The sequence below is a fragment of the Ascaphus truei genome, chromosome 2, assembly GCF_040206685.1.
Source record: "Ascaphus truei isolate aAscTru1 chromosome 2, aAscTru1.hap1, whole genome shotgun sequence".
Lineage (NCBI taxonomy): Eukaryota > Metazoa > Chordata > Amphibia > Anura > Ascaphidae > Ascaphus > Ascaphus truei.
In genome coordinates, this window is record NC_134484.1 from 228,545,761 (window position 1) to 228,562,935 (window position 17,175).

At 45.2% G+C, this 17,175-nt stretch overlaps 1 protein-coding gene across 1 annotated transcript in view; it reads left to right on the plus strand.

The window, feature by feature from the left end:
- Positions 1–697: 697 nt before the first annotated feature.
- ANKH (ANKH inorganic pyrophosphate transport regulator) overlaps positions 698–17,175 on the plus strand; it is a 183,276-nt gene continuing 166,798 nt past the window's right edge. The window contains exon 1 of the mRNA XM_075585932.1: positions 698–1,258. Within this exon, the coding sequence (XP_075442047.1) occupies positions 1,163–1,258 (96 nt within the window). The 5' untranslated portion in view covers positions 698–1,162. The remainder of the gene's footprint in view (positions 1,259–17,175) is intronic.

The window sequence follows — 17,175 nt, forward strand, 5'->3', positions numbered from 1 at the left end:
TCACTGATCCATGGGGCTGCAGGAGTGCGCGAGGCTCAGGGTTGCCACCTTTCCAGGTTTGACCCGAGACTCCGGGTTTTGGGCACTTACTTCAGGGCTACGGGTTTAGCCTGTCAAACTCCGGGTGGCGGCGGGGGGTGTGGTGGCGGCGAGGTGTGGTGGCATTCTCCTGCAATTCCCCTTCCAACCATGGCAACGTGACGTCGCGTGGCGCCAAGACGTTGCGTAGCGTCCAGTTCTCATGGCAACGCGGCATCATTTGACGCCGCGTAGCCATGTTCGCTGCAGCTGGAGGGGGAGTTGCAGCAGGATGCAGGGAGGTGTCGCCGTCCCCGCACCACCATTATTCCTGATGGACAGTGTGTATAGTATTTAAAATCTAACTTATTGGATGAGCGAGAAATAAAGGTGCATGAAATCAATAGGCACCGACTTTTGGTAAGATAACCAACAGTGGCTGCTATTCAGCTACAGCAGCAGATGGCGCATGTCCCCCATTGCAGATTGTTATTGTCACACATAGAGGAGACATTCAGGGAAGAGGAGAAAGAGGGAGGGAGAGAAGGTGGAGATTCAGCAATATCTTCAGTGGTTTTTGCCCACACTAGAGGGCGCAGGGTGTCTCCCTGGAGCTCTGCAGCATGCTGTAATCCTCCCCCTTCCTTGTCATGCACAGATAATATGGGATTGGGGGGGGGGGGGGGGGGGGGAGAGAGAAGAGCAGACTCAGACACACACACAATATCAGCAATAAGCCTCCTGACACAGCGCACACACAGCCCTGGAAACCCAACATTGCGGTCACATACCTTGTTTATTTTTGGCATCATTTCCACCTCTACATTTTTATTGGCTTGTTGCTGTTTTTTTTTAATTATTTCTTCCTCTCTCACTATCTGGTGATGGAAAATGTGTCAGCAGATATTGCTGGTGTCCCTCCTCCCTGCAGATCATTGCTGTGCGAGTGGTGAGAGGGCAGATATGACCCTGATCTCCTGCATTTCTTGCTAGACAGCCCCATGCAGACCGTTATTCTGCTGCTGCTGCTGCTGCTGCTGCAAGCTGCCAGGCGCCCAGGCTTTGCTTTTGCTCGGCAGGGTTTTGCTCTTGGTCTCTCTGCTGCATCCGATGTGTTTGGGCTCATCATTATCCGACAGATATTATGGTGAAATTCCCAGCTCTCACTCCGTACTGGCCCCTCATCCGCTTCTTGGTGCCTCTGGGGATCACCAACATAGCGATCGACTTCGGGGAGCAGGTAAGGGCAGCACTGCTAGTGACTTACTGTGTACTCGAGATGGGATTTGTTTTCAATTTATAGTGTGTGTGTGTGTGTGTGTGTGTGTGTGTGTGTGTGTCTGTGTGTCTGTGTGTCTGTGTGTCTGTGTGTCTGTGTGTCTGTGTGTCTGTGTGTCTGTGTGTCTGTGTGTCTGTGTGTCTGTGTGTCTGTGTGTCTGTGTGTCTGTGTGTCTGTGTATATATATATATATATATTATAATGTGAATGTGCTCACAAGTTATCTTTTTATTTGATAGATATATATATACACACACACAGAAAAATACTGCCATATGTATGTCTTTATATTTGGGTGTGCATATATACAATTTACATACCGATTTTATTATATTTATATATATATATATATATATATACACACGCACCATGTACCCAGCGCTGTACATAGAGTTTTGCGGGCACAATGGGTCCCTGCCCACTAGACTTTACAATCTCATTTTGCTACCTGAGGTACATGGAGATGTAGTAACTTGTACATGGAGCCAACTGACTAATATTGGCATCAAACTGGGTTCATCTGCTTCAAAATCATTGACCTTATAACTGAGCTACTCCTTGTCTGTGTAACAAAGGAATTTGCAGGCATATATATCACCCAGGGCAGCAAGCAGCACGACCCAGGTAATTTCTAATAGTCTAATATACTTTTTCCAAATGGAACTTACCTGCGTAGTGTGGCTTTTTTCATCTAGTCCAACACTGAGACAGTTGTCTCATTTGCTGCAAGGGGTGGTGTGTGTGTGTGTGTGTGTGTGTGTGTGTGTGTGTGTGTGTGTGTGTGTGTGTGTGTGTGTGTGTGTGTGTGTGTGTGTGTGTGTGTGTGTGTGTGTGTGTGTGTGTGTGTGTGTGTGTGTGTGTGTGTATATATATATATATATATATATTATGTATGTGTGTGTAAATAATAGCTTGTCATGGGAGACCAGGTTATTTACACCTTTAAACTGGGATCATTCATTGAGCGAAACAAGGTAATTAAATAAATTGTAATTTTATTCGGCATAAATTCGCTTACACACAATGATACACAAAATACAGACAAAAAGACACACTTACTTTGGGACTGGGTCGAAAACTAGACTTTCCTAGGTGCAGGGAACTCTATGGGGGAGTTTTATCCTGACCAGGACTTAGCCTGGAATCTCCTGGAACCCAAATCGGCATTAAGTTCCATACGCCGTTCTCTTCTGAGAACTTGGTCCCTCCTGACCGCAAGTTAGTCCAAACCTCCTGGAACTCAAATCTGCATAAAATCCCATCTGCGTCCATTATCATTTCTGAGAACTTGGGCTCAAAAGTCGGGACTTAGACTCTGGCGGGCAGGCTTTTCAGGCTTGAAATCGAAGCCGGTTGCTCTGCTATTCGCACAGAAGCAACTTTGAAAAGCCCGCCCGCGCTCTTACTACCAGTGAAAAATGGATTTCAGGCAAAAGATGACACGGTGTGCTCATTTGCATGTAATTTCCCAGAATCCCTTGCTGCTGTGGAAGCACTGTATGCTAGGTGATAATGGTGAACGGCAGGGTTGCCGACCTGTCTAAGACGGGAATGTGCTCACAAGTGATCTTTTTATTTGTTATAACGGGACCCGTTGCAACGCTTTTAACGCGATGCAAGCGTGGCTCCCAATTTTTGTATTTATGAATACTTTACAACACGATTATTGGTATCTTAACAATTTATGTCATAGGACATAGATTCCTCTGTAACCCAGTATCGCTGACCTGAGGAAGAGAGGAGAACTCTCAAAAGCTTGTCCTATGACAAATTGTTAGTCCAAATAAAAAAGGTATTACCTAATACTTAAGAACTCATTTATCCTGCACTGTGTGTGTATGTATATATGTATGTATGTGTGGAGGTATCTGTACCGTGTTAGCTGAGCTTAATAATCAAAAACGAATAGACGATATCGTATATATTACGCCTACTTTGTGCGTGTACCTATATAGATACGCACACATACAGTAGATCTATATACGTACTGTGTATGCTTTATATATACACTAATGTAATGTAGATACGTCAACACATTTAGTTTTTGTACACCATTCTATTAGACCAGGGTGACATTTACCAGCATGTTAAGCCACGTGTTTATGAAGTCATTGCAACAATACCCGTGCTTTTTATTTTATTGGTGTTCTAGATGATGTTATTGGTAATAAATGGTTTTCCATGGATGCTTGCAGTCAGCGAGTAAACACAGCATTTGGTGCCAGTGATGAATGCTGATCTGAGCCCTGTTTACACCAGGGATGCTGCTGGTTTGTGTGTGGGGCGAAGGATACAGAGAAGTGAACAGAAAAGGCTTCCTCGGCAGGTGCACGCGCATGTCTGGATATAATCCTGCTTCCGTCTGTGTGTAATAATGTACATTGTTTATTATTTAACCTTTTCAGAGCTAAGCATGTATTGTGCTGCAATGCATTTCAAGCTCTTGAAACAGGTTCTGTGGCCTTTGCATATCGTTGAGACTCCCCTGCGCGCCGAGTGTCTGACAGGAACTGAACTCTTATCTCTATTGCTCGGTCTATACAGAAAAACTGGAGGATTATGCAGTTCGGTATTACATAACCCACTAACAGTCTGATAAAAAACCCACACCACGTGCTTCCGTAGTTTGTATTTAAACATCTGCAAAATGCAGTTGATCTGTTGACAATGCTAAATGTGTTTATTCCTAATAGAATCAAGGCTTTTTATTTTATTTTAAGATTAATGATTTGTTATGACCTAGAACTGTCGGTCAGATAGGGCAAATATTTTGTAAGATAACGTTTTATACTCTCCTGCCATTGATGCCAGCAACACGGCAATGCAATGCTGGCCCTTCTGCCAGTGAAAGGGTTAATCTGCCCTCGGCCATTTGAAGAGTGCCGACTCCTAATGCCATCACCAGGTGCTCTTTAACACTAAGGCGGCGCTTATAGCGACGGCGACGCAACATTGCGTCAAAACAAATACATCGCCGCCGTCGCGTGCGCTTATAGTAAGCTCGACACGACGGCTGGGTCACGATCGCTGGAAGTCATCTCAATTTGATTTTTCCAGTGACAGTAGCCTGCCATCGCGTAGCCTAAGGCACACATTTACTTGCACACACTGATACAAGTACAGACATGAAGTACACATAACGTTCTGCTCAAGGATGTCTTCTGTCTAGCTCTTTTGTATATAAAGTCCTCTCTGCCTAAAACCTTTCTCACTCGCTGCCTCACACCTCTGGAATGCCCTTCCCCTCAATATCCAACTGGTACTCTCTCTCCACCTTTTGTAGACCCATCTTAAAACACACCTCCTTAACAAAGCATATGGGCAGCGCCGTGGCTGATATTATTCCACTCATACATCGACCTTGGCCCCCTGCAGACGCACTTACCAGAACACCCCCCTACTGTCTCTGTACGTTCTTCCTACGCACCACTTACATTGTAAGCGCTTCGGGGAAGGAACTCCCTTTTCCTAGTGTTACTTTTGTCTCAAGCGCTTATTCTCATTATGTGTTATATTATTATGTCACATATATTACTGCTGTGATGCGCGATATATATATATATACACAGTGTTCGACAAACCTATACATTTGCTCGCCCCGGGCGAGTGGATTTAACCCCCGGGCGAGTAAATATTGGCCCAAGCAGCACAATATACATATATACAGACACAAATACACATTTGAAACACTCGTGGATGTACACAGATTTGCACATGTACACTCACAAGTAGAAATGCTGCGCCTATGCTTACGTGGGGCCTACTGACTTGTCAGTGTACTTACCATCGCCCATTGTAACCTTTTTGAAACAAGGGTCAATCTGCTTTTGGCAACAGATGTGCAGATAATCACTTCCCAAGGTCACACATTGCGTTGGAGCGGACGTCCGATGTGGATCTTTATACAAAGATTGGGGCTTTGACAACACTACTACTCCTCTGCCCCATTCCTTAAAGCAGATGTGTGCAAACTGGAGGGCGCGGGGTGGGGGGGGACAGTGCTTACAAAGGCCCTGTGCTTTTACCCACAACATTTAAATTAAAATTTTAAATTAAATTAAATCCCGGGTAGCACGTAAGGCCTCTGTACGTTCTTTACCTTGTCTCCCGCGGCAAATGACATCGCAAACTAAGAAAACACAGGTGGAGGGGGGGACTCTCCCAGCGGTTCCAGGCCCGGCGGCACATACTGTAGCAGTGGCCTGGCAGCTCCCTAGCTCAGCAGCAGTCCAGTCACTGCTATCCTTCCTCTTCCTGCTCCTGCTGGCACCGGAAGTAGAGTCAACTTCCGGTTCACAGGTGGAAGAGGAAGGAGCAGTTAAGAGCATGCGCACTCTCAGTGTGTGGGGGTTCCTTAACCAAAAAAAGGTTGAAAACCACTGCTGTATCATCTACCTGATCGTATCCAGTTAAGAAGAGCGTTACACCTAGCTATATGAGAAAATAAACTGTGGTTTAAAAAAAAAAAAAACAGTGTTCCCAGTACATTTGTCCTGATTACCTTCATTTTTTTTTTATACATTCAATATTTGTTACCCATTGGTAAAAAAAAATGCAGGTTAAATAATGCTTCTCTTGCTTGCTAGAATTATTTGCTTGTTAAACTTTAAAATTAGAAAAGGTGGAGAGTAAAAACCAAGTGTCCTGCGCTCTAACTGGTGCAAATTCTTGTCTGTGTTGAAGGTAATGCAGCCTCTATATGTAGAAATGTAGGCAATGCTGTTGCAGATAAAAGGAATAAATGGATAAAGTCCAGAAGGGGGGGGGGGGGAGGTATGGTTGCTATGAAGCCACGGTGGGGGGGCCGATTAGCAGAATATAGATAGAGGCAGGAGAAGAAGCCCTGATGGGAGCCTCTCTCATGAACTCACGGCAGTCTATCTCTGCTGCCCTTACCCGACCTGGTCACCTCGCCGCTCGTCTCTCCTCGCTGTCCCCGCTTCACGAATATCCCACAGGGTGGATGTCGTCTGGCAGCCTCTCAGGGACAGGAGCCCACCGTCTGCGTACGTCCTCTTCGCCTCTCACCGCTCCACGGGCGCTCCGTGCGGTGTATGGCGTTCTCCCCCTGCAGCTCCAGGCAGGTCCCAGCAGGCCGTGCGCTCCGGCACTGCTGACGCTCGGGAACTGACGTCAGACGCTGGGAGGGATCGTAGAATCCCATGCAACAGGATTGCCAGCGTGCTCCAGCCGAATAGGTAGAAATAGTAGTGTAGAAAGGTGGCGGTCACTGCAGAAACGGAGCTCAGTCAGGATACAATAAAATCAGCTTTATTTCACGGTGCTGCACATTACAGAGAGACCATCTCTGACGCGTTTCGTCTCGTAGCAGAGACTTTATCAAAGAGTACAATCTCTCAACATAGCAGGGTATCTAAATAGGCCGCCCTTGATCATCATTGGTTAGAACGCTAATGAGCCACAATAGTGGGTGGTAACCTTGATTACACTATGAAAAACCATGAATGAACCGGGCAGTATACAATAGAACACCTGCATTGGATGGAATTAACACACATGCAGAAAATTAAAACAAAGAACCACTAATAACATATTAAAAACAAAGAAAACAGAAGTAACATGTAGCATCCGTATGAGTAATTGTATAAACATATCACATCATGTAATGGAGGCAATACCCTTGCGGAGGAATATAGATGCTAAGGACATTTAAATAATGCATTATAATATGCCTCTTATTTGAAAGATAAACAATGTACCAACAATCTCAAAAGAATGAAATATACACATCCCAAATACATGAGACTATATACAAATTGCATTAAGTCCATATAGGTACATATATGAAAAAAAGGGGGGTTGGTGTGTGTGGGTGTGGGTTATAGACCGATGTACTTTATCGAATACACACTCCCAACACTTCCCACATGGTCAACCCTGGAGGAAGTGTTTTAACTCCCAATCCAGGTTGATGCCATGTGGATGGAGAGTGTTGAGAGTGTATATCCAATACATCTCCTGTTTGTTTAGAACATTTTCTCTGTTGCCACCTCTGGCATGGGTAGGTATGTGTTCAATTGCTGAAAATGTGAAATTATTAATACCACCATTGGGGCATAGGGCAAAATGCCTTGCCACTGGATGGTCAAGATTCTTCTTTTTTATCAGGCGTACATGTTCAGCTATCCTGACTTTGAGGGGCCTGGTAGTACGCCCTACATATTGATGTCCGCAACCGCAGTGCAGAACGTATATAACGTAGCAGATATTGCAATTTAGAAAAATTTTGATAAAATACTTTCTAATCCTGGTGTTGTATGTAATGTATTTGGTTGGACGTGCATACTGGCACATGGAGCATTTCCCACATTTGAAAAAACCAGTTGGTATACTTTTAACCTTAGGAAATTTGGATCTAGTATCGAACATACTGGGGGATAGATGAAACGCTAAAGTATTCGCTTTACGATAAGTGAATCTTGGTCCCTTCTGTATGGCCGATTGTATATCTCTGTCTAACAACAAAGTGTGCCAATGCTTTGATATGATGTTACAAATTTGTTGCGATTGAGCATTAAATGTTGATATAAAAAGTGGACTCTGTGGTTTTTTGTGACTTAGAGATAAATCCCTACCTCTTATCACTTTGTCCTGTTTTTTGGTGTTGCGTATAAGGGTATCTCTATCTAGGGCATCTGCTTTAGTAAAAGCTGCTGATATGTCTTTTGAAGCATAACCTCTGGCCAAAAATCTGTCAGACATCTCTTTAGCTCTAAGTAGGAAAACCTCATTGTCTGAGCAGAGTCTTTTTAGTCTGACAAATTGAGCCCCTGGAATATTCCTAATTAGAGAGCGGGGATGACAACTATGTGCATTAAGCAGCATGTTCCTCGAATTTGGTTTCCTATAGATGTCCGTCTGTATTGTCATCTGCTCGTCAATGTACAGGAACAAATCTAAATAATTGATATGATGAATGTTGTGCTCAAAAGTGAATTTTAAATTAAAAGTGTTGGTGTTTAGATAATCAATGAAAGAAAGAAGTGAGTGCTCATCACCTTTCCAAATTAGGATCAGATCGTCAATATATCTCTTATAGTAGATGATATGTTGACGAAAAGAATTGTCGCTGTGATAAATAAAACGTGATTCCCAAAAACCCATAAACAAATTAGCATATGATGGTGCAAAGCTCGTGCCCATAGCAGTGCCCATTTTCTGTAAATAAAAAAGTGAATCAAACAGAAAATAATTGTGAGTGAGTAAAAATAGTAAAGAATCTAATAAAAAAGTGCAATGTGATATAGATAAAGTGGATAAATCCAAAAAGTGACTGACAGCTTGAAGACCTTGTTCGTGTTGAATAATAGAATACAGGGAGGTCACATCCAAAGTGACCCACCTGTATTCAGTGTGCCATGCAAGTTCCTGTACACTGACGAGGAAATCCGTCGTGTCTTTAATAAACGACGGCAGCTGAGAGACCAGAGGTTGCAAAAACCTGTCCACATACCGTGATAACCCATCTCCCAAAGATCCAATGCTCGCAATAATGGGCCGACCTGGAGGGTCAACCAGCGACTTATGGATCTTTGGGAGGTGATGAAATATAGGAATCACGGGATGTGGGCAGGAGAGAAAGACAATTTCCTTATGATTGAGAACATAGAGCATTTTGCCCATGTCTAATAATTCCAACAATTCCAAACGATATTTGGAAGTGGGGTTGCCAGTAAGGCGCTGATAAGTAGAGGCATCCTGCAACTGTCTCATTGCTTCTCGTTAAACTTGGACATAGAAACTAGATGAGCGTTCCAGGATACATACTGAAGGTCACATACATCGACCTTGGCCCCTTGCAGCTGCCCTTCTAGAACACCCTCCTACTGTCTCTGTACCTTCGTCCTACTTACCACTTAAATTGTAAGCTCTGCAGGGCAGGGACTCCTTTTCCTAATGTTACTTTTATGTCTGAAGCGCTTATTACTTTTACGTGTTATATTATTATGTCACGTGTATGACTGCTGTAAAGCGTTGTATAAATAAAGACATACATACATGAGTTCTTTTGGTTGTATGTTATTGTTTATTCTCTATGAGGACCGGACCGTTTTGTGATCAAGGTATTTTTCAAATTGTTTAGCAGAGTGCATGAAAACGTTTGTCAGGGAGATCACATAAGTACAGTGCTATTCCAGTCACTCAACAGCATCCAAGTAATGTGATCAGAGCTATAATAAATCATGGAGTCAAGGATTTGTTGTTATGGTATATAATTGCTCTGTAAAATAACATGTCAAATGTGCACGTTCTATTTTCCCAAATAATCACATCTGACAGTATTTACAAATATGACTATTACAGCGCAACTTGTTTGGGGTGTCACATTGCTGAATAGGATACTATCACATTGCCCAGTTACATGACTCACGTGCCCATAGAGACTGTATTTAAGACAGTCCTAAGATTTATTGTGTAATGTACAGTAGCTTGTGCGATGAACCTGAAAGTATGAGCCAAAGGCTGTGCCATTTTGGAGACATAATTTCAGTGTGGGATACATTAATTATTACCTTGAAAAATCAGCCATATAGCACCATCAGTATATGGTCATCTAAAGTTTAAATTACTTTATAATCACAATGATTTAATTACTCTACAAAAGAATAGTAAAAAAATAAAATAAAAAGAAACACACACATTAAAGAAAGTAAAAGTGAGTTCCACAAGGTCCAAGTGAGAGCTGAGAGTGCAATGATGTAGTTCTGTATGGACTCAGTGTACCAAGTCCCTGGACTAACTGCTTGCAGCACATGGAGACTGTGGGAGCTACGCTGCGCCTAACAGCTTTTCTAGTTCCCAGCTGATCGCGAGCTGAGCGTCTCAGCGTAACAGTGCGTATGCGCTCTGTTGCTCGTGAGCGGGGCCAACAAACTGGAAGAAGCACGTGAGTGTGAAACGCGTAGAGGTCGTCACTTCCTTTACACACGTCATCAGGCAAGGCGTCATCTCGGCTGCCGAGCCCAACAGCTGTTTGTTTGGTCCATACAGACCTACATAATTGGACTCAGCTCACTTGGACCTTATGGAACCCACTTTTACTTTCTTTAATGTAAGTTCATGAATCTGTTGTGTGCGTGTGTTTTTATATTACACCTATTACTATTCACTTCTGGTGCGCTGTGTCTTCTGTTTTTGTCATTTTGAAGATTCTTTTGGAATATTCAGTGGGAGAACGGAGCCCCCACTTGAGACATATGCCGCAAAGAAGTGGATCCTTTGAAAGCTGCTCATCCTTAATTGAATACCTTGTTTAACAGTCGGCACGATTGGAACTTCTCATATATATATATATACAGTGCTTGACAAATCACCCAAAAATCTACTCGCCGAACAAAAAAATCTACTCGCCACCTAGTCCCACCCCAACCCCGCCCCTAGTCCCCCTACCCCGCCCCTACCCCGCCCCTAGTCCCGCATTTAAAAAAAACCCTAAATGAAATAAATTGAATAAATTTCTAGTAAGAACATTCGTTTTTGACATAAGTTTATTTATTGTATTACATTATACTACAATTAGTCCTTGTTACGTGTGTGTGTGTGTGTGTGTGTGTGTGTGTGTGTGTGTGTGTGTGTGTGTGTGTGTGTGTGTGTGTGTGTGTGTGTGTGTGTGTATGTGTGTATAAATGTCGAATCTAGAAAAAAAAGCCAGGTGTGAATGACTAGTTTCCTGCACCCCTTAACTAGTGCCTGGACGTCCCCGCTTCACAATATTTAAAGCAGCAATCCCGCCTGGGATCTTACCTGATCCGCAGTCCCTCAATGTCCAGGTACCCTCATTCCTGCAATGTTATACATTGGAGGGAATGTGTTCCCTACCTGTCTTCTGGGTTAGGGGGGGTTCCGATGTCTTCCGTGTGAAGCTTGAGTCAGATCTGGAAGAAAGCAGTATAGGTTATTTCGGTGTAGGTATAGGGCAGTTAAGATATACAGGGTAAATAAAATATCCAGATTGTGAGACAGAGAGAGGGTGAGAGAGATGGTGAGACGGAGAGAGGGTGAGAGAGAGGGTGAGAGAAAGAAGGTGAGAGAGACGGAGAGAGAGAAGGTGAGAGACGGAGAGAGAAGGTGAGAGAGACGGAGAGAGGGTGAGAGAGGGTGAGAGAGACGGAGAGAGGGTGAGAGAGACGGAGAGAGGGTGAGAGAGACGTAGAGAGGGTGAGAGAGACGGAGAGAGGGTGAGAGAGACGGAGAGAGGGTGAGAAAGAGACGGAGAGAGGGTGAGAGAGAGACGTAGAGAGGGTGTGAGAGAGACGGAGAGAGGGTGAGAGATAGGGTGAGAGAGACGGAGAGAGGGTGAGAGAGAGGGTGACAGGGTGAGAGAGGGGCTGAGAGAGGGGGTGATAGAGGGGTTGAGAGAGACGGAGAGAGGGTGAGAGAGACGGAGAGAGGGTGAGAGAGACACGGAGAGAGGGTGAGAGAGAGAGGGTGAGAGAGACGGACAGGTGAGAGACAGAGAGAGGGTGACTGTGGGGGTTGGGGTGACTGGGTGGGGTGATTGGGGTGTGGGGTGATTGGGGGGTAGGGTGATTGGGGGGCTGGGGTGACTGACTGGGTGTTTGGGTGGGGTTATTGGGGGGTTGGGGTGTCTGACTGGGTGGGGATTACTGACTGACTGGGTGGGGTGACTGGGCGACTGGGCACAGGGCAGGGGGGTGGGATGACTGACTATGACTGACTGGGTGGGGGGGGATGACTGACTGGGTGGGGGGATGAATCACTGGGTGTGGGGGGTGACTGACTGGGTGGGGGGATGACTGACTGGGTGGGGGCATGACTGACTGGGTGGGGGGATGACTGACTGGGTGGGGGGATGACTGATTGGGTGGCGTGGGGGGGTACTTCTGGTGTCCTACATGTTCTCTCTCTCTCTCTCACACACACACACTCTCTCATACCCATAAACACACTCTCTCATACACACACACACACACACACACAAACAAACTCTCCTACCCATACACACACACACACTATCCTACCCATACACACACACACACACACACACACACACACACACACACACACACACACACACACACACACACACACACACTCTCTCCTACCCATACTCACACACATACACACACATACACACACACACATACACACACACACACACTCTCCTACCCATACACACACACATACACACACACACTCTCCTACCCATACACACACACATACACACACACACTCTCCTACCCATACACACACACATACACACACACACACACACTCTCCTACCCATACACACACACATACACACACACACTCTCCTACCCATACACACACACATACACACACACACACACACACACACTCTCCTACCCATACACACACACACACACACTCTCCTACCCATACACACACACATACACACACACACACTCTCCTACCCATACACACACATACACACACACACACACACACACACACACACGGGATGGGACGGGGAAACACCCTGCTACTACCTGCCGCCCCGCGCGGGCAGCGGGAGCGAGGGGAGGAGGGGGTGTAAGAGAAACACCCGAGCCGCGCGGGCAGCAGGAGGGGGGTGAAGCACCCGAGCCGCGCGGGCAGCAGGAGGGGGGTGAAGCACCCGAGCCGCGCGGGCAGAGGGAGGGGGGTGAAACACCCGAGCCGCGCAGGCAGCGGGAGGGGGGTGAAGCACCCGAGCCGCGCGGGCAGCGGGAGGGAGGTGAAACACCCGAGCCGCGCGGGCAGAGGGAGGGGGGTGAAACACCCGAGCCGCGCGGCAGAAGGAGGGGGGTGAAACACCCGAGCCGCGCGGGCAGCGGGAGGGGGGTGAAACACCCGAGCCGCGCGGGCAGAGGGAGGGAGGGGGGTGAAACACCCGAGCCGCGCAGGCAGCGGGAGGGGGGTGAAACACCCGAGCCGCGCGGGCAGAGGGAGGGAGGGGGGTGAAACACCCGAGCCGCGCAGGCAGCGGGAGGGGGGTGAAACACCCGAGCCGCGCGGGCAGCGGGAGGGGGGTGAAACACCCGAGCCGCGCGGGCAGAGGGAGGGGGGTGAAACACCCGAGCCGCGCGGGCAGAGGGAGGGAGGGGGGAAAAGAAAGACATGAGCCGCGCGGGCAGCGGGAGCGCCGAAGGGAGGGGGGGAGAAACACCTCTGCTACCTCCCGCGCGGGCAGCGGGAGCGCCGGGGACCGGATGTATCAGTATAAATATTTATTAAAGGCATTAAATTCCCCACACCTCAAGCATGTGTCCACAATCCTCTCCATGACCGGATCAGTGCAGGTCTTGTAAGTAGGAGGTGACACAATTATACAAGAGGATATATAGGAAGAGGAGGAGCAGCAGACGCGAGCGCACCCCCAACCCCCCCCCCCTCCCCATTACTTACCCGTGCAGAGAAGGAAGGGCGGTTTGAAGTCCTGGCAACTCCAAGCCGCGTCACAGCCAGAGGGATTTTTTTTTTTTTCGAGCAGGGGATTTTTTTTTTGCAGAGCAGGAGAAAAGCTACTGGCCACGAGCCAATATCCGATCGCAGCTGGCGAGTTGGCGACCGGGTTTGTCGAGCACTGTATATATATATATATTCCACTGCAGCAAGGGTTTCTGGAAAATGACATGCAAATGAGCACACACTGCCACCTTTTGCTTCAAAACCATTTAACATGGCCCCCTATAAGCTTAAGCTTGCTGCATTTCACAGCTTTGAGCACAGCCTGGGTTAAGATGCATAGCCAGTTAACCCACCCACAGACAGCCGTTTCGACCTTAATAGGTGTCTGCAGTGTGGGGTTGGTTATACTGGCTTTGCAAAATGAAGCAGGGATCGGTTTCACCACACTTAGTTAAGTTATGGTGGGTAAAAAAAGTGACAAAACCCTCCACAGTAAAGCATATAGAAAATGGAAATATTACTGTATGCTCATTTGTGTAACGCGTAGCTCACCACAAACGAAGCGCGACCGCGGTGCTGAGGCAGGGGATTGGATAACGCCGACCCACAGCCACGCGGACACGCCTAGGATGTTGAGTAGTTGTTCAAGCCAGGTCAGGGTTATAGATTGGAGAATGGTTAAGGTACTTGCCAGGTTCAGGAGTGGAGAGTTTCGGATCGTCGTAGTTCGTAGCCAGGTTCAGGATTGGAGAGTATTGGATAGTCGGGGTACGTAGCCAGGTTAAGGATAGGAGAGTATCGGATAGTCGGGGTACGTAGCCAGGTTCAGGATAGGAGAATGTCGGATCGTTGGAGTACATAGCCAAGGTCAGGACTGGAGACAGGAGAATGGTCGGACAAGCCGGATCAGGAGTGGAGAGAAGCGGAGTCCAAGGAGCTAGCAGGGTTCAGGCAACAAGAGGTTAACAGCATACAAGGTATGCTTCATTTAGTTTCATTTAGAAATACTCATAATGTTTCATTTAGAAATATCCATCCAAAGTTAGATTGTTTTAGAAGAAAAAAAATAAATGTGTACATATTGTTCAGATTATTAGACATATTTTTATTTTCTTAGCAATGTGAAATACAGACCTAGTTTCCGGTATGTTGCGTTTTCCATGTGCTGGGATATTGGAAGTTTTATTCTAATTATCCAGGGTGGGATTAATCTGATACTTGGAACTAAATTGTTCGGATACGGAAAGATAGATTTGAGTGTCACCTTTTACAAAGGAAAAAGTTGAAGTCAAATTTAATTAATGACAGTCCGTAAGGGCTTATTTAAAATAAAATTCAAAAAAGATGGAGATGGAATGAGCGAATCAAGAAGAAAATCACTTATCACATATTTAGGGACAGTGAAGACTAAAACGAATAAAGAATGGACTGAGTTTAAGAATTTTGCAGACAAAAAGGATGAGAGGGAAATAATTATAGGATCTAGATGGTAATCACAAGACCTGCTTAAAGGCAAAACAGGCAGAAGTAGAGAAAAGGGCAGGGAAGACAGGGAGATACAGAAGGGAAGGTTGGGCTGCGATTGGAAAGATTAAAGTCACTGGAGCAGCTAGTGATGAATATGCAGACTTCGGCCTCGATGACATAACGTGCCTATGTATTGACATTATTTTAAAAGGAAATGTTTCCGTTATGCTGGAAAGGAGATTGAACTTGTCGGTTATCCCTGCAAGACCATATTAAAGGAGCAATTCATGCGTTTTTTTATCAATATATTTGTAACATAGGTTTGAAGCAGGGGGGTCTCTGAAGCTGAATCGGATTAATTTCAGTTCCGGACGCTTCCTGAGATACAGCTCTCCAAAGAGGGTACAGTTTAAGCTCCCGCATCAGGGAGCCAATAGGAAGCTGGACCTGATGTCACAGCTTCCTATTGGTCCACAGGGCGTTGGAGCATTGAATGGATTGCCTCTTTAACACTTGGTGTGCTGACCACTGTTCGGCTTTCATTTGCAATATGGTTTGCGCTGTCTGTGCTTATTTGTACAGTATGTCATTCTGTTTATGTAATTGATGTTACTCTGTACCCCCCATTGTACTGCGCTGCAGTATATATTGGTGCTTTATAAAAAAAACGGTAATAATAACAATATGGTTAATGGTTATTTGATTGCAAAGTGACTGAAAATAGTGGTAATGTGATACCAAGGTAATCAGTCTAAATTTATAGTAAAGCTGTATAACCTGTAGTTAAGTCATGCCATTCATTACAAAAACCTGAACACCGGACCAGCAATTAATTATGACAGCAGTAAAACCATTTCATAATGGCATCAAAACGCAGGTGAAAAGTAACTGTTAATAATAAAAATAATAATAACTTTATTTCATATAGCGCTTTTCTCCCAATGGGACTCAAAGTGCTTCACAATTACAGTATAGTGAGCGGTACGCAGCACATTGGAATTTTGCAGACACAGTCCCTGCCCCGTGGAGCTTACAATCTATGTTTTTGGTGCCTGAGGCACAGGGAGATAAAGGAGCTGGGTACCGGGAATTGAACCAGGTTCCCCTGCTTATTGAGTCAGTGTTGTCTTTTTCACTGAGCAAACCAGTGATGTAAAAAAAAAATGTGCAATTGGATTGTGTATTAAAATGAAAAGTTTTAATCTCAGGGAAAAAAAGGAGCCATCAGGGTCCATGAAAAATGGAAATTAAATTAACAATGTGTGTGAATTTAATTAACAGGTTTTTTTTTAAGTTCTAGTAGGCCTATCTTAAACTTTTTTTTTTCTTCCCAGTGATATCTTTTTAAATTGTAATTAATAAATGTTTTTGCTGAAGTCTGAATGAAGCCACTCACCCAAATACAGCTCAAGTTTTAGAATGGATTGTAAAAAAATCTTGTGATTGGAAAATGTTCTAAATTCATTAGCCTTACTGTATATTGGAGATTTTGTTGTAGACCACGAGAGTCTTCTTTTCAGGTGCTGTAGTTCTCAACACCGTTACTAGACTGCCGGGCTAAAAATGTTCCTGATCAACACCACCATTAACACACTTGTACTTGGGTATACATTTGAAATATACTCTCTACTACAGACAGCTAAAGTTGTAAGCTTCACATTTATAATAACTACTTCAACCTTGCAACAGGATAATAGCTCCTGAAAATGTTCTTAATGTGTACGTTTCATAGACTTTGTCAGTTTAGGTATCTAGCATTCGGTACATGAGGACAAGCTGTCATAGGAACTATGACTGTGAACAGTATATGCCAGAACACTTAAAAAGAGCAATCCATCCTAATGAACCTCCAGTTCCAATCCTGTAACAAAGAAATAGGTTGTTGTCCAGAGCTGAGCCTCATTATTTTCAGCTCTAGGGACCTCCAAGTTGCCAAGATGCATACTGGTGAAGTTACTGGTTGTACTTCCTGGTTTTTAAAGGGGATTTAAATGGCCATCCAATAGGAAGCCACAGCC